The 20542-nt window shown below is 42.4% G+C and overlaps 1 protein-coding gene and 1 long non-coding RNA gene across 6 annotated transcripts; one reads left to right on the top strand and one right to left on the bottom strand.

Annotated features, from left to right (window-relative positions):
• The first annotated feature begins 4424 nt into the window (after window positions 1-4424).
• On the top strand, window positions 4425-6084 carry LOC136451486 (uncharacterized). 3 transcript variants are annotated; one of them, XR_010758601.1, is made up of 5 exons: window positions 4425-4436; window positions 4544-4670; window positions 4813-4908; window positions 5024-5683; window positions 5774-6084. It is a non-coding gene; the product is annotated as an uncharacterized lncRNA (long non-coding RNA). The 3 variants fall into 3 exon arrangements; XR_010758602.1 differs by having other exon boundaries at window positions 4994-5683; window positions 5812-6084; XR_010758600.1 differs by having other exon boundaries at window positions 4994-5683.
• Window positions 6085-6784: 700 nt separating this feature from the next.
• LOC136449490 (protein GIGANTEA) lies at window positions 6785-14996 on the bottom strand. 3 transcript variants are annotated; one of them, XM_066449537.1, is made up of 15 exons: window positions 14838-14996; window positions 13192-13373; window positions 13018-13095; window positions 12867-12921; window positions 12645-12787; window positions 12273-12547; window positions 11787-11845; window positions 10979-11219; window positions 10757-10907; window positions 10423-10632; window positions 8404-9903; window positions 8232-8300; window positions 7778-7996; window positions 7505-7597; window positions 6785-7411 (listed from the first exon to the last, which is right to left on the bottom strand). In XM_066449537.1, exons 2-15 carry the CDS (start codon window positions 13276-13278, stop codon window positions 7103-7105), a joined length of 3489 nt encoding a protein of 1162 aa, XP_066305634.1. In that variant the 5' UTR covers window positions 13279-13373; window positions 14838-14996; the 3' UTR covers window positions 6785-7102. The 3 variants fall into 3 exon arrangements, with proteins under 3 accessions (XP_066305634.1, XP_066305635.1, XP_066305636.1); XM_066449538.1 differs by having other exon boundaries at window positions 13192-13601; window positions 14838-14951; XM_066449539.1 differs by lacking the exon at window positions 14838-14996 and adding an exon at window positions 13456-14827.
• Between the last annotated feature and the right edge of the window lie 5546 nt (window positions 14997-20542).

The following is a 20542-nucleotide window of genomic DNA, read 5'->3' as shown; positions in this document are numbered from 1 at the left end:
AGTTTTCGCCATGGCAGGGATAACATCAAGAGGGATCAGGTCAACAAAGTTGCGCCCAAACTCCTATGAAAAAGAATAAAACAACAAAACAAGGAATACATAAAGTACCCAAACAAAGAGAAAACAACTCACAGCTGGAGGCGGGTTGTTGGCAGAGAACTCGAAGACAGTAAGCGGGACAACGCTTGCTCCTTTTAGCATCTTCTGGAGACGCTCGAGTACCTCCTCGTCGGTCAGCTCAAGAGCTAGGACCATGCGTGAAGGATCCTCAGCCCCAGAGTACTCGAGGCCAAGGTGCTCTTGCTCCTTCAAAGGCTAAACTCGACGATGAAGAAAACTCGAGACAATACCGAAACCGATTAAACCCTGCTGTTTCAGCATACTAATCCTATCAAGGAATGGCTGGATTGCCTGAACCTCAGCGGGCAACATAGGGTTCTTATCCCATCTGTCATTAACCACGGGACCAGATCCAGAGTGGACAGCAAGGGAAGGGATCAGATTGGTGGCATAAAACCAGTCGACACGCCAATCTCTTATAGAATCAACCAGGTCATAGTCAAAGAACTTGCTCTTAAGACCCTGGCGAAATTAAAACCCACAACCACCAAGAACACTGGTTTCTTCACAGCGGGGTTGGGGTTTCAGGCGAAAGAAGTAACGAAACATAGAAAGAGAAGGGGGAATTCTAAGGAAAGCTTCGCAAAGATGAACAAAGACAGAAAGGTGAAGAACTGCATTAGGAGCTCAAAAAGGATGACACTAGTTTACTATAGTTAGCACTTTTAGTAAGTCAAGATTTTATTATCAAGTATTATCAAGTTATGCTTAAGCTCCCATTTAAACCCACATAATCAGATATCAGAATCATTTGCATCATATTATCATCGTATACTATCATAAATGAACCACAATGAGTAACCATTTATTCTGTGAGTTTTCCGGGCCGCTCGTGACCGTGAGCATGGCTGTTATAACAGTTTGTAACCCTCTACAGAGGTGGTGCACATTCACCACGAGTCGTGATTCCCATATGCCCAGGTTAATTACTCCCATATCACTGCCAAGGTGAGCGGCCAGGGTACACTATAAAGCTATTTCATAGGTTTCTCTAACAAGTTAGAGCCGCTAGGTTTCCTCAGCAGGCAGATGTAGGAACCCCCCTTTCCTATGGCACATATCCATCGCGGCTATACACATAGGAACAGAGGCAGCCCTATACCCAACATGGCAAGCCCCTTTTGCTCTATAAAGGTAACCTCTAACAAGCTAGAAAAGGGTCCTATTACTGAGCTAAAGTCAGAGCCATATGACTCTTACGGTTGCACTGTCAGTCCCAGCTTTTGCCGACAGATAAGTCCTTATAGAGGGCCGGGAGCAATATGATCAAAAGTCATTTGCACCTTCGCCCTATGGATCAGTTGTTATAAATCATGTTTTACTTTTAGTTCCATAGAACCATTAACCATTGTATAGATCATGTTTAGTTAGAGCACTAGCAATCCACCCATATGCAATTAACCCATAGGAGTCAAGGAAATATGTCATCAAATAACTAGGAAGTCCTTATGGTTATCAAAGTTAGACACATGCACATGAGTGAATGATTAAAGTGAATAGGACATCCAGGTAGGCCCATGCTATACTTGCTTTGGTTCACAAACTCCTGCTGGTCCAGCTGGTCGTCGAAGAACTCTTGATCTCCAATGTTCTCCTCACCGTCTGAACACGACCAACACGGCAACACACAACATTCCAGGAACATTCATGCAAAGCAAACAATCCTACAGTTAGAATAGTACACCAACAGTATAGAAAACAAGATAAAATGTTTATGAAAAGAATCTACGTCTCGCTACGATCACGTCAACGCGAAATAGAGCTCAAACGGCCATGAAACACTAAATTGAGAGCACGGGGGGAAAGAAGTGGAGCAAGGGGTCTCACCGCGGAGCAAAACAGGGACGGAGGCGGCTCGGGGACGGCGGTTCGCGCGGAGGGTCGGACGGCGGACCACGGTGCTTCTTCGTGCGATGGTTGTGGCCTACTCGTACGTGGGCGAACGCAAAATAGAGCAGGGAGGCAGCAGGGAGGGGTGGCGAGGGGTTAGGCACCCTTTTGTAGAGGTCGGGCGTGGGGAGACACGCCCACGTCGTGAGGAGCGGGCGTGGGGCGGTTGCGGCTTGACCGGCGCTGCGGTTGCGAGAGGTGGGGGATGGCGCCGATAGGTGGGACCGGGTTGTCAGCGGCTAGGCTGGCGCGGATGAGAGAAGGAGGAGGGCACGGCAACGGTTGCTGCAGGGCTGGGCCAAGGGAGCGGCGGTGGTTGCCTGGCTGAGCTAGGCCGGCCCAGGAAGAGAAGAGGGGAGGGCGAGCGGGCTGTGGGGAGCTAGGCCAGCAGGCCAGCCAGGCCGGCGGGGAAAGGATGGCCAACAGGCCGAAAGTGAGGAAGGGATGGAGAGAAAAGAAGAAATCTTTTTTTCTTTTTATTTTTAGAGTTTTTCAAAAGTATTTTTCAAATGGATTTGAATTCATTTGAACTTTGAATCAAGACCAATCATTACAAAAATAAATATGCAGTAGCATGTATGCATCAAGAAGTTTTTAACCTTATGTTTGATTTTAACTCCATAAAAATTATTATTTCCCTAGGTTCAATGCTCACAAAAATGCTTAATAAATCTTTTTACCTATTTTGGAAAAATGAAAATTTTTTAGGGTATTACAAGTGTGCATCCACCCTTCTCATTAGGCTTGTCGTGGTCAAGTGAGAGTTTGTGCTTGTTACTCTTGGTGATCGTCATCACCTAGACGGCTTGGTGGTGATTGAGAGTTTGGTGATCATCCGGCGGAGCTTGTGGATGACTCAACTCAAGTTGTGAGCGGTTGTAAGCGATTCACCGTGATGGAGTTTCAAAGAATCAGCCCATAGAGAGCATTTGATCCTTGCGTGGATCAAGGGAGAGCTACACCCTTGTGTGGGTGCTCCAACGAGGACTAGTGAGGAGTGGCAACTCTTCGATACCTCGACAAAACATCGCCGTATTCCTTCTCCTCTCTTTACTTTAAGCATTTACATTTGAGCAATTTATTTCTTGTCTTTACATTCTTAGAATTGTCATGCTAGAGTAGGATTGGAACCTAGGGTGCAAAACTTTTGTGCGGTAGAACAATAGAAACACATTCTAGGCACAAGGGGTGAAGTGGGCTAAGTGTAGGGTTTAATTATTGTAAAGAACTTTAGAATTAGCCCAATTTACCTCCCTCTTGGGCATCTGGATCCTTTCAGGCGCCGCCCCCAGCCACATCAACATAGTCGCCCTCTAGTTGACACGCCACCCCCTTCATCTCCCCAAGCTGGATCAGCGCTATGGCGATCGGATCGATGCCATCGCCAGTCGGATCGATGCCTTGGCCGCCCTCCCGTGGACGCACCGCCACATTCGTGTACGTGTTCATCTCCTGGCTCCCTCTCCCTTATGCATTTTGAATTTTAGGATTGAGCATTTGTCTGCTTAATTTGATTTCAGGAACTAGCCAAATTGTGGAGTGTTGTGGTTTTCTCAGTTTGAGTTTGTTGTCTGATGGGTTTGTTGGTGCTGGTGTTGCAGAGATTGTGGCAGTGACGTCCATCGCGAGGCCATGGACGAATGTCACCTACTGCATCCATGCGCTTGCCCGGCGACTCGCCAAAACTAGGAACTGGATTGTAAGCACTCCTGCACTCCGGTTTAGATTATTTTTATTCGTTATGTGTATTCGATGAACCTTGGTCATTGCACACTTGAGAGCTCGAGCTCATATGTATAGTTATATAAATAGTATACCATGTTGAGTCTGAAATCGCAAAACAAGTTATACTTTTATAATCTGTGCTTTTGGTGGCTTGAGTGTATATGTACAAGTTAATTTGGACATGGGAACAAAAAAACAGAAAGAGACGCAACTGAGGATTTTGTTATTTACTGCTGCAATCAAGATATTATACATCCAAGTTGAAATTTCTTTGCATTAGCATAATAAGTTTGTTTACAAAAGCACAGTGAATATTCTACATTTAACACAATTCTGCTCTGAGAATTGATGATTTAAATTGTGGGGTTCCTTCTTTTATGTTGATTGACTGAAGCCCATTTGACACCATGTAATGTTATGTCCTTGGATTAAACTCTTTTTTCTAATGGTTAATTTTTTGTCTTGCCTGAATTGTATGATGGAATTCAGTTGAGATGGCACAACCCAACACTTGAATATGTCTAATTTGAACAATTAATGAGTTCTTGTGTTACGTAGGTTGCTCTGAAAACACTTGTAGTGATCCATAGGCTTCTTCGGGAAGGTGATCCTGCATTCCACAAAGAGTTTCTAACATTTATTTACTCAGAGAGTGTGGATTTTGCTATTGTCAAACTTCAAGGATGATTCTAGCCCAGTTGGTCTGTATTTCTTCAATTTAATTTAACCTGATATTTTATTTGGATTGTTAATATTCTTTCATATTTCCTTCTTATCTATTGTCTTTATATTTTGGAATTATATCCAGCTTGAGATTATTCTTCATGGGTTCGCACATACAGTTTATTTTTTGAGGAAAACCTAAATGCTTCATGGTCTTGAAGTGTGACATTGAAGCTGAGCGTTTATCAAAACAAGGTCAAGGACCTGAAAAGGTCTGGACTCTGACATGCTCATCCACTATTTTTATTTCATTTTATTACCACTTTACCAAAGCTATGCGGTATTATCCATTATTTGTAGCTATATTACTTGCTGATGATACTTCAGCATGTAATTAAACTTTTTTGTTTTCAGGGAGACCACAGTAGAACTAGGGAATTGAATTCTCACAACTTGCTGGAGCAATTGCTAGTACTGTAGCAATTATTATATCGACTTATTGGCTGTTGGGTGATTCTCTCTTATCCTTGCAACGAATTTAGGTTTTTGGTATGTATTTTTCTTTTTTAACTAAGCCAACATTGCACTGCTTTAGGTTTTTGGTCTGTATTTGGTCTGTATTCAGGCAGAAGGAGCTGCAAATAACAATTATCTGGTGCAATATGCTCTAGCTCAGGTAAGCTCTGTTTTTTTCTATCATTTTTTTGCTTCAACTTCTACAAGGTGATCTTTATATTTAGTTTAACGAGCCAACTGGTCATTTTTTAATCTGTCTGGCTATGTCTTGCACTTTATGACCTATTCAATGTACAATAGAGCAGTTCAATTCCTTCTATGTAACAGTTTATTCTTAGATCTGGGGCATCTTACGCAATTTGAGTGAATCCTGTTAGATTTAATATAGGCTTGGCCCATATTTTATTTAAATAAATCAAATAAATCCTAGGCTCATATTATATGCTACTATGCATGAATTGCTTTTACCACTTAAGTCAATTATGGGCAGGAGTTTCTATTCCTAAGTGAGTGGGAGTGACAAGAGTTTTTATTCCTAAATAAGAGAGTTACAGGAGTTTCTGTTCCTAATGACAAGAGTTACGGGAGTTTCTACTCCTAATGGCGAGAGTTATGGGAGTTTCCGCTCATGATGACGGAAGTTTCTTTCGTGAGCGTCTCTTCCAACTCTTGTGCTCCCGCTCGGCTTCCTGGCTACATGATAAAAGCAAGACACGCTTCAACATTCAGACGAGCTCTACTACATATACATAGGCCTTCACATTTCTAAGTATGTCTTTCTTCATCAACATTTTTCCCATCGCCTCCAACTTTTTTTAACATTCATAACTATTGCCTCGTATACCCTTATGCCCGTCAGACGATGAGTTGTTCCCTTTCCAATTTGAGCGAAAGCAGTTTCCTATCCGGCTAAGCTTCGCGATGACCGTTAACAAGTCGCAGGGGCAGACTATCCCTAACGTCGGGGTATACTTGCCGGAACCAGTATTCTCGCACGACCAATTGTATGTGGCGTTAACAAGAGCTACGACAAGATCGAACATTAGGATCCTAGCAGTGCCGGCTGCTGAGAAGGACGTGAACAAGGGGAAAGGGAAATGGAAAGGGAAGGGGAAGAAGAAAGCGACAAAGGATATGTTCACAAAGAATATCGTATATAAAGAGGTTCTAACTCCATAAAAGAGGTAATGCATCACACGTTGATACATATTTTTTTGATATCAAATGGTACATTAACTTTAAAAATAACAAACAACTTATATACATGATACTTCTAACTATAGCTTCAGCCATCTGCATGCTTCAGCTGCAAGAAGTTAGATGCCGCATCTTGGACTAGAAAATCTTCTAGATCATCATTGATTGGTGACCAATTGCAGTTTGGTGTTTGTGCAAAGTATGTTCTCTTAGTCGAACTATTGAGTGATTAGATTCTTAATTGTAGAATAAATTCGAAAACATGTACTATAAAACACAAACTTGTTATAATTATCTTTTTCGTAGCACTTGATTCTTAAAGAAATACAAGCTTATCTTTCACGTATCGTAGACATGAAGTGATGCAACAATTAAAGTTGATGTTTTAGTTTTGCATTCAAATTTAGAGTTATATCAATTGAAGCTGATGTTTTAGTTTTACATTCAAATTTAGAGTAATATTTTAACTATCTTTCATGAAGACTTATATAATATTGATTAGAACATTATGATTGCAGTATCTATTTTAGATAATAGTATAACACACGTTCATACATATATTATCATAATATTATATGTTCCCGTTGCAACACACGGATATTTACTTAGTCAGAACTTACATGTCTATAAGGCGTGTCCTCGTTCTGTCGTTCATATATATAGCAAGTATATAAAAAGAAAAAGGTATGTTCTGCTTCTTCAGTAACCATATTTAACAAAATTACAAGCATACAGGTTACGTACAACTCAAGCAGTTAAATATGCTTGTACAACATCTGGCGTCAGGTTGAAATAAAATCGCATCATGGGAGCAAGCCCCGTATATGCTTTGGAAACACCATCTAATATCAGTTTAATCACATATCGTGAGAACAAACCGGCGAGTCGTCCTTGATCGAGAGATTAGCGTCCTACTCGCCAGCCCTGCATGCAGCAGCTGCCAGCACTGGCCGTCAAGTGGCCACCGATGTCAGATCCGGGACTGGCCTTGTCAGCACGGGAGAGGGCAGCCGAGCTCCTTCGCCGCCGCACTAAGGAAGGCGAGCGTCAGCCTGGTGGCACGGCGGCTGTGGGCTTCCCATTCTATGCACCTCTCAACGTCCGCTTGCCAGTTGATGATGCCTGCGGCCAGGCACCGGTACGACGGGTTCTGGATGCCATTCCGCTGTTGTTCCCCTTGGATGATCTTGTTGGGGTTCATCGATCCGTTGTTCAGGATGTCACGGAGGACGGACATGCTGAGGGCGCGCACGTGTGCACTTGGGTGAGAAAGGCAGCGGATGGTGGTTGATAGACGGCACTGCAAATCATATTCAATTAACATGCTGAGTTATGAAGGATGCATGGTTGGCATTCTAATGAATGAGAACGAGAGTAGATAAAGAGGGCATGCCTTTAGCAGATTACAAAGGCCATCAGCAACTGATAAACCTGAATCTCCCCATTCAATAATAAGATGGACTGCTCGAGCAGTTACTTCGAGAAGCTGCATGTATCCACCAGACAAAACGACGGTCAGCAGGCATATATATCATGCGAGTTTGTAGTGCATGGAAATGATAAGTTGGTCATGTTTAATGACAGCAGAACATAATGGAACAGAACAGACGATTTTTGTTAAAGGTATTCTCCTGTTATGAAATCTGATGAATGAAAGAAATGTCACCTCAAGTTGTGGCAAAGTACAAGCTTCACCATCAACAAGCATTCCATCAGTAGCACGAAGTAGAAGGTCAGAGGCACTAGCAAGTATCACCAAAGCTTCAGGGCTGTCATGGTTCCTCATAAGCTCAGCTATAAGCTTCACTATACGTTGGTTGACTCTCCACATCTTCTGACCTTGTTCGTCGTCTCTAGCAATCCAAGGCTGCAAGTCCTTCTCGGCCTGTGAAAAAAAATAAGCGTCAAGAAAGATGACTAGGAAACGGGTGCATATTCACGTAGGCATTGTAGTTAAAATGTGTTTTGAAATAGATTTGTCAGAAACCAAAAAAAACTAAGAATGTCTGTTTTGAAATAAATTAATCAGAAAAGGAAAATGAATTTGTTTGAAGTAAATCAAACAAAATTTAAACCAAAATTAGTTTTGACCAAACATGCGAATATAGCAATATCGTGACCTGGAGAACGATAGCAGTTGAGGCCTTGGTTGGTGATGCTGAAACGACATCACAAAGTGCATCCACAACCTACACATGAGAAACAAGGATTGTCATTTAGCCATAAGAATGTTAACAACAATATTGATGACTTCATACCGCCACTCAGGCTTATAAGAACACATAAATATACCTTCCTCCATCCTTGGTGAGCTGATGTACTTTCTGCAGACATCTGCATTTCGGGAGAAGCTATGAGCTTCTGCCAGAGCAATGAGACAACAGAGAAGCACAGCTCTTGTTTCTCTGATAATACAGATCTTAGGAGAGTTTGTGAACCTCGGTACCCCCCATTCCGATCCATGGTAAGGAAGTTTGCCAAATCAGATGCTTCCACCTGTAAGCTTGCAATGGATTTCCCAGATGTACTTGCAACATCGCCATTCAGTAGAACCTCTTCTGCACATTTCAAGAGTGGCCTTGAGAAACCATTTTTCTTATGTGATGTTGAACCATTCTTGTTTTCCAGCTTGACACTATCCGATGAGCTGGTATTGTTTTCCTCAGAGTAATGTTGATTATCCTTCTTTACTGGTGTAAGGGTCAGGTGAGCTTCAAGAGGCTCAGCTTTGTTCACAATGGAGGACACGGTTTTACCATGCAAGTCAATCAAATGGTAGAGGGATGATGCCCTGGTAGAAATCTCAGGATCCCGCTTGCATCTCATCATTGCAGAGAGTGAAGTAAGGCACGGCCTAGACCGACGAAATAACTCAGAAACGTGAGCGGCAACCATAGCTGCTGCAACTATTTCATTTGAGCTATAGCTCCATGAGGTACCAACTGATGATGGCTTCAGGGAGAAAAGGGCTTCCAAGATGCCAAGAATTCTGCGAGTATGAAGAATTGCTGAGCTGATGCTACTGCGTGGCTCATTATTGATCCCATTGTTTTTTCCAGGTATGTTAATCTTCATGGAATCCTTTAAATTTGAATGCGATCCATTCTTAGAAATGCAAGGGAACAGGTCGAGCTCGCAAGATAAGGCAACAACTGCAGCTAGAACATATGAATCAAACGTAGCAACAGGGCCTTGTCTCTTCTTACATCTGCTTCTTCCATTTGTTAATCTTGAATGCTCAGTGGCTTCCTCGTGGGAATGGTTATCACTACCAGTTGGTCTTTTGCTGCCTCCTGGCAAAGCTTGATGACTGACACAAACAGTTAACACCACAAATAGCAACCGGGAGGCAAGGTCCATTGAGGCACAGGATTCAACAAAGAGTGAATGTATCATTGTGTGAAGTTCAGCAACAGCAAGGTTCTTAGATTGACTTCTTGGCTTTCTAGATTGCTCTGATGTTTCAGAAGGAAAAGCTCTCCTAAGTATAGCTTCAACTGTTGCCACAAATATCCTCATCAGGCATGCTTCAGATGGACTTCCACGAGGTAGATACTCGAATACTTTTAATAATGGTAAGTACAGGCTCCATGACAGTGTAGGTGGCTGAAGCGGGGCAGCTACAACAATTTCAGGTAAATCAACTGCCGATGAACTTAGCGGTAGCAAACCATAGGCAGCTTCCCAGATGGTACATATTCTCCACTCAACATCAGGGCCATGAGCACACAACAAAGAAGCAATGCCTTGTGCAGTGGCATCGATAGTGGCCTCAGATGCAGGAACTTCCAACTTCCGGTAGTTAAAGGTGCAGACAGAAAAATGATCAATGCAAACAGAAGTCAGCAATAAATCAAGGGGAAGCTAATTTCCTACTTTGGGTTGTTATAACATCAAAGTAGCTGAATATTGTAAAGGGTTATATCAAAGAATATATGGCTCAAAGAACATCGTAGATCATAAAAAAAAACACCTTTTTTTAAGGAACTGAGGTACCATACTATATCAGCACGTATAAATGTGAAAATTCTTTATTCAATACACATACAGATTAAGTGTAGACATTATATCAATTCACTGCAATGTTTTGGCTGATCAAATACCCTAAATAGTCATATTAAGGTGTCTTCTGCCCTGAACTTAGCTTTCCTCTGCCCTGAACTTAGTACAGTGATAAAACTGGCTAAAATGTTGTGTAGAGAAAAGTTTAGCTGTGCTTTCACTAGAGAGTAGTTAGTGTCTGAATTATCATCGTACCCATAGCTTCTTTAGAAAGCTTTTAAATTGATTTTGAGAAAAATTATTGCATACCTGCTTCTTATATGATGATACATAGCCACCTAGTGGTTCATGATGTACTTCAACTCCTTCGGCATGTCTCAATGGTGGAAAAAGCAGCGTTGGTTGGGAAAGTATTCGGAAAAGCAAAGCAGCAGCTGTATCAGCAGCAATACCAGCTCTCATTGACATTGCAGTTCCAATTGCACGCAAGAAATGCAGATGCATCCAATTCTTTGGAAGCTACAAAAAAATAAAGTATCACAGTTAATGAAAAATTACAGAAAAAGATGTGGTTGGACAATTTTGTATCATAGGCAACTTGATAATTTTGCACTCAGAGGATAATCTGTGAAGTATGTCATACCCGCATGCCAGAAGCATAATCTTCAGCTGCTCTAAGTAGCTCAACTAGCTGTACTGCTGCATCAAGTGCATCTGGAGCCCATGATGGTGGTGCTTCGAGAAGACCAAAAAGCAACCTCTGTGTAGCACTTGGTGTAGCAATTGCATAGTATCTGAAAAGAAAATAACCCATTAAAAATACTATCTGGAAGTGGATTAAGCACAGCAGTGAACTGGAGCTTACCTATGGAACAAGCGAGCGTATGGTTCAAGAGGGGGCAGGCCAGCCACCAAATGCTCGTCCAAGGGTGTTGTTGGTGGAGGTAGCAGAAGTGCAGGAACAGCTGCTGCTGTTAAATTTGCTGTCTCATAACGAGCTACCTCCTCATCACAGACACTTAATATAACTCCAGCTCCATTGGCAACAGCCCATCTGGGGGTGGAAGGCATAAGCTGTGGGTGCTTCCCAGATCCTCGGCTGCAAGCTAAATCACCCAGGGATATGTTACAATTTTTTTCCATACACAACAAACATTATCAAGTACTACCCACATCCCAAAATATAGATACTTCTGGGTTTGTCCTAAGTAAGACCAAGTTTATAGAAAAAATAATTAAAATATAGAACACCAAATAACTGCATGGTGAAAATCATTTTATAGTTGGTCTAATGATACTAATTTGGTGTCCTAGATATTAATATTTTCTCCTATAAATTTGGTCAAAACTAACACAGTTTGACTTAGGACAAACCTAGAGGTAGCTATTAAGGGATGAAGGATTATATGAGAAAACAGTCCTCCAAACTCCAGGCTCGAGATTAGATAGATAATTGAATCTATTTTCATAATAAACTTATTTGGAGATACAAATGTTGCTAATATTTTCTATAAACGTAGTCAGACTTAAGAAAGTTTGACCAGCACGCTTCCCATGGCGACAGTTAATAAGGGACAGAGGGAGTACGATATCTCTACATATAGGAAAATGAGACATTTAATGTTACTGTAATGCTGCAAATATACAATTATTTGCTGGTTGATTTTACCGACCAGTAGTTGGAGGCTTCAATTCTCCACCAGCAGCATATTTTCCCATTACACCCCCACACCTGATAAATGTGAAATAAAAACGAAGTGCTTAGCCTCTGTTACAAAGTAGAAGTGTATTCAAGCAAACAATTAACTTTGAGCAGCAAATTAATATATTCCAACAAGCTGAAAAGCATCTCACAGTAGAGAACAAACAATTCCATTTGTGTATCTGCATCATTTCACAGTAACCAGTTATTTCTGAACTATGTGTCCCCATACTATTCCTAGCGGCATGCTTGAAATCAGTAAATTGCAGACATGGTTGCAGTATGGACTGGATAATGAATTCCTTCCCTTACTCCTGTATTATCATGGCTAGCTGTTTGTTGAATTCCGTGTATACATTGTCCATGATATACACATTGTTGATAAAAATACATAATCTGGAGCTTTAAGGAAATTCAATAAACAGAAAAAAGGTCAAATACAAATAATATTACTCACCATCGAAAATAGTCACTTCGAATGCCCAAAGGTGCAGCTAGCAGTATGTCAGTGATCCACGGGGTTAGTGGCCTCAATGGCTTCCGGTCAGATTCGTTTCCTGGAGAATTATCAGATTTCTTATCTGTGGAATCACTAGATGTTGCCTGATCAGATGTGCTGCTACATTCAGCTTCACTATGTCGGCGCTCAACTTTGAATATTGGCCTATTGTAGTGAGTCAAGACTCTAAGAATTTCTCCACAGGCCAAGGCCCACTGCTCTGAGTACTCTTGCTGCAGTGAAAATTGTTAATGAGAAACAGTATAGAATTGTGAAACTCAAAGTCAACACAAAGAGAACTGAAACCAACCACGATAGTAATGGCCTCACCTCAGAAGTATGGCTAAATAAAGAGATGAAGGAGCTGAATGGGGGACCATGCCTATCATAGCACAGCGTCCCATCTATGATGCGTGAAAGAATTGGATGTACAACTGCATGACCATGCTCCGGATGATGAAGAACAAAAGTTGCTGTACAATGCAAGTAAAAGCAATATGTCAAATTCTTTCTTAGATTTCCTGGCAATTGTCCATAAGAAGTTTGTATTACCCAACACTTCATCTACCAAGCGACTTTCCTTTGATGGATAGGAACTTTGAATGAGCTGCACAGAAGCAAAAAAAAAGGGTAAATAAGGTAAACACATCTGGCATACATTTTTGCCACAGCAAATACTGAACTGTTGTAGGAGATGAGGTACCTGAGCTATATCTTCAGGGAATTGCTCGCTGTCAGCTGTAAACTGGCCAAAGTACTCAACATAGGCCAAAATTTGTGCCTTCAAACAAGAAAAGACCAAAGGTGTTTGCGATCTACATCAAGTATCGTGAAAATTATAGCATAGACAACAAAACTCAAGAAGCAAGAAAGATACCTTCTTCTGCTCCACATCCTGGGGTGGAGGCCAGTACAATGATGAGAACCGGAGCCCATCGATCCACTTCACATTTGAATCTGACATGCTTGGTAGCTCAAGAGCCTACCCAAGAAACTAGAAAGGCTCTCAAAGGGAAAGAAATAAATTATACACGTTGATCCAATAACCAATAAGAGCACCTGTAATCAACACCGTATTGAAGTTGCCAGTCAGTTCATCCATCTATGCCACCAAATTCCTACTCTTAGTAATGCTACTTGCCTCGAAACCAAGAAACTTTCAGCAAGACACAAGTTCTCCTAAGTGTACTGTTAACTACTTCAATCAACCCCCACAGAGGGGGGTCTGCATCCCCCAACGTGAACAAGTATCATATCAATCAATCCCAAACATAGTTGCTTGAAAACCTCTGTATTAGAAATATATAACAAAAGAAGAATAGGGGGAAATGAATAATATTGAGAATTAATATTTAAGAATGAAGCAACTAAACAACAAATATAGGAACTATCAAAAGAAATGAGATGGAGCTAAAACAAAAAATGTGTACAATCTGCTGATAGATCTTTTAAATTTTTTAAGATACAATAAATGCATGATCAAACAAAATTATTACCAAAATAGGGGATGAGAATTTTTCACTTCTCTTTTTAAGGCAGTAATTTTCACTTAACAAATATAGGCAGTAATTTTTAAGGCAGTACTTATCTAACATTTCAGCGCCACAATAAAAAATGGACACTTAAAACTACATTTGTGGATCACATAATTGAAGAATCAATCAATTTGGTAAAAGAGCACTTTAAAATATTCAAGGTGATGTTTTTTTTTTTCCGAAACTGCCCGCAAGGGGAAGGTGATTTGGGAATCAGCTATTTACCCTTTAGAAAGTTCATACAGGTGCCTACATCTAAAAAGTTGTTCAGTAAGGTTCAGCAATTTCGAGGACTTAACTTATCACCTAATTTCCTGTACTCATGAACAATTCGTAGGAATAGGATGACTGGTACAGAAGTTGAAGGTAAAATCTTTCTGCTCAACTTGCATATTTCTAGTACAAGTTCATGTTTGTCTGCTTTAGTTCCTCGTCAAAAAAATACAATCAAACAAACAGGATAACCAAAGCAGACATGTTAAATAAAGGATTAACAACCTTTATAGATACAATTCCAAACGATTATCCCCGCCCTCTTTTGCACAACCGTAACAACGGATTTTTTTTTCAGGAACATAATTCTACAAACTGGTATGACACCGTAAATAGCGAGGCCCAACTCAAATCGACACTATTTGCAATCAAAACCTATAGAAACTCGTAGTCAAGTGCATCCGCCACGCATCGACCCGTCGAGGCTAGCCAAAACAAAATATGGTAAATTGGTAACTACAATCAGCTCAACCTCGCCGCCAAAATTTAAACTCTTCGTCGTCCAATCCTCCGCGTCTCTAGTAAATCTATCACCAGAACCCCGTAAAACCACCTGCTCCTAAAAAATATCTACAAATCCAGCCGTCCAGTTGGCACCAGTAGCCGCGAACGGATAGCCGTAAATCAACGGGCAAAACCGCAGAAAATACTAAATACAGCGCCGGAAGCACGAAACCCGCACAGAAAAAAATCCGGGAAAAATCAGGAGCATTACCTCGACGGGGCGCGCTCTAATCCGAGGCTCTCCGAGGGCAGCCGGCGGCGTCCGTGCGCAGATTTCGCGACGGGGCGGCGGGTGAGGCGGGGGGGGGGGGGAGAGAGAAATAGCGAGGAGCGAGGAGAGGCGAGAAAAAGATTTTTTCGCGATGCGGGGTGGTGGTGGTGGTGGTGGTGCGGCCGCGTTATTTCACCCGCTCGCCACAAGTGGAGGCCCACGCTCGTCACTACAGTCACCGACAGGTGGACACAGAATACGTTCGGGCCCACGCGTCCGCGGGTGGGTGCGGCTACGGGTGCGGGGGAGGGGAGATACTTATTCGGAGTGGCTCGGGCTGGGCTGTGGGCTGGGGTGGGAGATCTCCTCCTCGCGCTGCTGACATGGCCTTGATATTTTCGGGGGCGGCATGGCATGGGTGCATGACCACCATGACATGCTTCATCCATCCATCATACGCATGCGGCATGCCGCTGAAATTGCGATTTGCACCTCCGTTTGGGAGTTAAATTTTAATAGCCTCCTGTGTCTGGTGCCTGCTTTTTCAGTGGTTCAACCCTAACGGGGTGTTACTGTTACGACTTGTGATTTGGTGGAGGCGCATAGAATAGATAGTTTCTTGATTTTTATAACAAACACCGATGATACTCCACGGGTCAAAAATAATTCTCTTATTTTGTGTTTTATGCTTATCTTTGGTTGGAAGTTTTTGGAAAATTATATTCTTATAAGTCATTAGAGATTATGCGATTTTGGAAATATTTTTCAATATAATTATACATGTATAGCTTAAGTAAATGTTTTCGAGCTAAATATTCTGTACATTTAATTACATGGAATGGGGATTATTAGGTAAAAGAAGGGATTACTCGAACAAGCACGAAAGCCTATAAAAACATAATATATTAATTAACTAAATCAGATTCATGAACCAGAAGATGGCACACATAATAGATTTCTTGTTGTCCTAAATAAACAAACTACATGCAGCCTGTTCGGCTGGTGCTGATACGATCATATACAATCGTGGATTATTACTGTTGGCTGGTTTGGTGTGAGAGAAAAATACTATTCTGGCTAAAAATTTACGATCGTTTACGACCAAGCGAACAGGTTACTGATTTTTTGAAATAGTGGTGCTACTGTTTGAACTTGGAAGTTAGTACCATGCATGGTGCACGTGCTAGTACCGATTACTGAGCCCGTGAGACATGACAACCGGCGTGTTCGCTGGTTGGTTTCTGGGCTGACTGGTGCTGGTTTGTTGTGAGAGAAAAATATCGTTGGCTGGTTGAATAAGTCTGGTTAAAACCAACAAGCGAACAACGTGAACATAAACTTTCATGCGCATAAGCATTATTTTTAACCGGGGTAGATAAATTTCGATGTTTTGTCAAGGGCGAACCAGCAAAAGAGAAGGATCTCATCATAAATTTGCTACAAGATAACACAACGTGAGACTGGACTTTGCTAGGCTACTGGCCGTCCGATGCGTGGAGATCGACACCAATCCGATGGCCAGTGTTAGAAGCGTGCTTTGACAATGGAGGTCGTCGTCCTCTCTGCTGTCTCTCACTTCACCCGGTGAAGAATTTGAAGATGGCGGATGACATCAGGGGGCGGCAAGGCAAGTTGGAACGATTTGTCGATGACGAGCGGTGATAATTGGACGGTGGTGGTGCGATGTGCGCATTACGGCTTTTTAATTATTCGTCCACTATCATGGTGGGGCCCGGCCCTGCTGCCTTTGCCTAATTTGTGCTTAGATTAGATCCGTGATTATTAGCGCCATGTTCGCTTACTTATAAGTCGTATTTTTTTTAGTCAACGAACAATATTTTTCTCTCACAACAAATCAGCCAACAATAACTTTTAGCCATGTCTTATGAGTCAAACGAACGAGGCATAGGTCTGCCTTGGAGGTTTAAGAAAGGCATGAACAGCTGGTTGTTGTTTGCATGCTCTTTGCTTTCCGAGGGCCGCTGCATATGGTGGTTACACTTGCACACTACTGTGTGTGAAATGTTCTTGTTTGTTTTCACGTGCAATCATGCATAAAGTCAAGAGAAAGTAAAGCTTAATAGGTGAATTAGCTCTGACAATAACATAGCATTAAGGAAAAGTAAAACTAGCTACTAGGAGGGAAGTACTCGTGACTCTTCAATTAGTAAAATAAATATAAAACAGCAATAGCAGTGCTCCATATAGGTCACATATATAGGAACAGTTTTTTATTGGAAGCACGTGGGTGTGGAGTGTTATTATCCAATCGATGGCTATCTCAACCAATCTATCTGATGCGAAGACCGTGATCGACGTACAAGATCCACTTGAGTTTGCGTGGCCTTGCTAGCTAGAGCGTATTATAAACAATTAAACATAGGATTAGAAGAAGAAGAAATTATGTCCTCTCTGGAATGCAGATTTTTTTTTCCAGCTTTTGTATGTTTTCTTATGAAAATGATGAATTGATTCCTATAAATTCTTATGCAATTCTCATGAAATTCATGTGTTTGAGAGGCCCCAAACATATATACTGTTACTAGCTTTTAGTAGAGGCATGCTTTTAGTATCATAAACCTCGTCGTTTGTAGTTTTGTACATGTAGATGCGCGTCACGTCATATGAGGCTGATGAGCTATGTACAGTACAGTATGCGCAAACTGACAGTGCCTTTCCGTCGGACCAGTATTTTTCTCTCACAACAATTCAGCCGGAACAATATTTTTGCTTATTTTCAGGTTACCCGGAACATTGCTAGCTTAGTGGTAGTACGAACTTGCTGGGATTAAGAACGGCCGGACGAACGGTACTTATTTGGACCTCCGTGCCTGCCAATGAATATTAGTTTCATTAGGCTCAGAAATTTTCAGATCACCTGGCGTACTTGGCACACATGCCAATCAGCAGATGAACCCCGGCCAACTGTCGCCACACACGTTTTGCAAAGCATGTAGCACGTACAGTACGTAGTATAGCAAGGAGTAGTACACAGTAAAGTCGGTAGCCATCGGAAGGGAAATAAATAATGGAGCATATAGTATACTGCCCCGTTCCCTTCGCCGAAAAAACCAGCCAAAATATTGTTCCGACTGATTTATTGTGATAGAAAAACACTGTTTCAGCTAAAAAAACAAGCTAAAAAGTACGGACAGGGCCACTATCAAATTGTTGCATACGTGTGTACACTAACAACATGTTCGCTGATTGATTTCTAGACTGATAAGTTCAACCGACGCTAATTTATTATAAAAGGATAATACTATACCATAACTGATAAGGCTTGAGTTAAACAAACAGGCGAACAGCCTGACTAAGACGACTGCATTGCGTTACGCGTCGCCGTCGCCGTCGCAAGAATCTCCTCTCCGGTACAAAAATATCCAAAAGCAGCTTTCTGGTCCCGAGCGAAGTGTCTAGAACCATCCAGCTAGCATATCTCTTCTTCTTCGCACTACTGCTACACTTCTGCGGATTCGTCCGATCAGCGCGTGGACTCCGTCGCAGGCCACGTTGCTGTCCCCGGATTGGTCCGATCAGCGCTGGACGGCCCGCGGGCGGCCACGAGACCCCCCCAGTTGACCCCGTGCTGGGTGCCTGGGCCGTGGGGCGGTTTGGTCACGCGACGGCGACGGCCGGGCGGTGGGCGGGCCCCGATGGGGGTGTGCGTGTCGAGGAGGTGACGGACCAGGGCAGGAGGGCGCTGTCGCGGCGTGGGGCCGGCACCGCGCGCGTACTGCTCCGTTTCAAGATGCGTGTCGAGGAGGTGACGGACCAGGAGTATCTTCTTGCTCGGCAAAGGTAAAGGCGGAAGATTGGCTTGGAGCTGGCCAACTAGCCAATCCGTTTCAAGATGAGTGCTGTTCTAAAGTTAAATATTTTTTAATACAATAGTATATCAACACATGGTATTCTAATAGATTTAGTACAAACATACTCTATGACAGGGCCGTGCCGTCAAAATTCAAGGTCTCGTTTCAAACTCTAAAAGAGGCTCTACTGGTCTTAAAAAATAAAATAATATATGCATTCGTAGCAATGCGATAAATAAAAAATCATACATATTTATTTTGTGATTGCATAATTTTTATTTAAACACAATATCATTTTCTTAGTGTTCTTTAAATTATTTAACAGAATTAAAATAAAAAAGACTTGTTTTCACTTGTTGAGTAGTAATTTGTGATCCTCGTAAAAAAAGGGAGAGAGAGTAGTAGTTTGTGTTTTTTATCGGATGTGAGTATATGCACTATCGATCGTTTTGCGCAATACAACAATTCTGCATCTACTTATAGCAACTTTGCGCAATACAACGGTTCTGCATCTACTTATAGCAACGAGTAATTATTCATTAACATAAAAAATATTTGTATCGATAAATATAAGATAATTACCTTCCACAAGTTCAGGTCTTTAGGAATCAGGAATTTACCCCTTGTGACCTACGCCTGGGCGCTGGCCTCCAGACCTCTATCTGGCTTGCAGCTTGCTTGATCACGGAGATGGAGAGACAATGAAGCTAGGATGGGAGAGCTAGGGAGACGGATTGCTGTAGATGGATGCCATGCGCCGACTTGCTTGATCATGAAGACGGGAGACACGGGAAAGCTAGGATGGGACTACGGGAGAGCCAGGGAGACAGATCGACGTAGATCGATTCAGGTGGCGCGATATAGGAAGAGACGCGGCATCAGAAGTGTAACACCCTCGGTGTTACACTGTAAATCATTTACTAAAACGCTGCATGAGCATTATATTTTTGTGTTAATGTATGTAATACAGGGTGTAAATTAATTTACGTAGCTTAAAACAACCAATGAAAATGCATAACGAAAGGTTGTTCGTGACGTATGAAATTATCAGGTACGGATGTTCGCAATTTTTTATTGAACGAAAACACTATAGAATGTATATACGGAACTTTAATAAAGTTAGAAGTACAACCTTGTAGATGACTATGAAATACCTACGGTCGAATAATGAATTCACTAGCTAACTGGTCTAATAGGTTGGAAATTGAATTTAACGCGAATCCGATCAAGACTTTTGTAAGTCTGAGAAATGGTTTGACAAAGCTGTGTTTGATAATTTTTGTAGAGTAATTGGATTAAGGAGTGCTGTGGTTTTAGGGCTTATTTTAGTAGCCTAATATGCCCTCTTAAGAATTGCATAGGTGGTTGGCGATTAGATCAACATGTTAGATTTTTCGAGCGCTTTAAAAATCGTGCGCAAAATGCTCTTGGCTGGTTTCAGCGACTGGGCGCGGTCACTGTGCCTTGGCACTCGGCGTCGCAGCGCCAGCTCATTTAGCGCGCGCACACGCGCACCGCCACGTAGGCTCCGTGTCGTCGCTGCCGCGCCCAGGCACGTGTTGCACAAGCAGAGCACGCACACGCCCGCGCCGCGCACCGTCGCATTTGATGGGTCGCTGGGGGCCAATTGGCCTGGCCGCTCTGCCTGCCTCTATCGTCACGGGCCTGATGCCCTGGCCGGTCCGCTGTCACCTACCTCGTTGTGTCACTATCGCGCGTCCCATCACTGTGTTGTGTCGTGTTGTCATCGCCGCGCCACAGCACGCTGCCATCACGTTCGCCTGCGCCTCTGCATCGTTGTCGTCACGAATTTGTGCACGTGGGCTTGCCGAGGTCACGCGTGTGTCGTTTCGCCATTAATGGTGCCACGGCCGCGCTGCTGCGCTGCCACTG

This window comes from Miscanthus floridulus, chromosome 5 (assembly GCF_019320115.1).
Source record: "Miscanthus floridulus cultivar M001 chromosome 5, ASM1932011v1, whole genome shotgun sequence".
NCBI classification, from domain to species: domain Eukaryota; kingdom Viridiplantae; phylum Streptophyta; class Magnoliopsida; order Poales; family Poaceae; genus Miscanthus; species Miscanthus floridulus.
The sequence above is the reverse complement of the archived record's forward strand: the minus strand, read 5'-3'. Positions and strand labels throughout refer to the sequence as shown.

Coding starts and splice junctions, on each gene's coding strand:
- LOC136449490 (XM_066449537.1), bottom strand. CDS start 13,278: ATGTCAGATTCAAATGTGAAGTGGATCGATGGGCTCCGGTTCTCATCA. Junction 13,096..13,191: donor AGGATGTGGAGCAGAAGAAG/GTATCTTTCTTG, acceptor TCTTGTTTGAAG/GCACAAATTTTGGCCTATGT. Junction 12,788..12,866: donor CTTGGTAGATGAAGTGTTGG/GTAATACAAACT, acceptor TGCATTGTACAG/CAACTTTTGTTCTTCATCAT.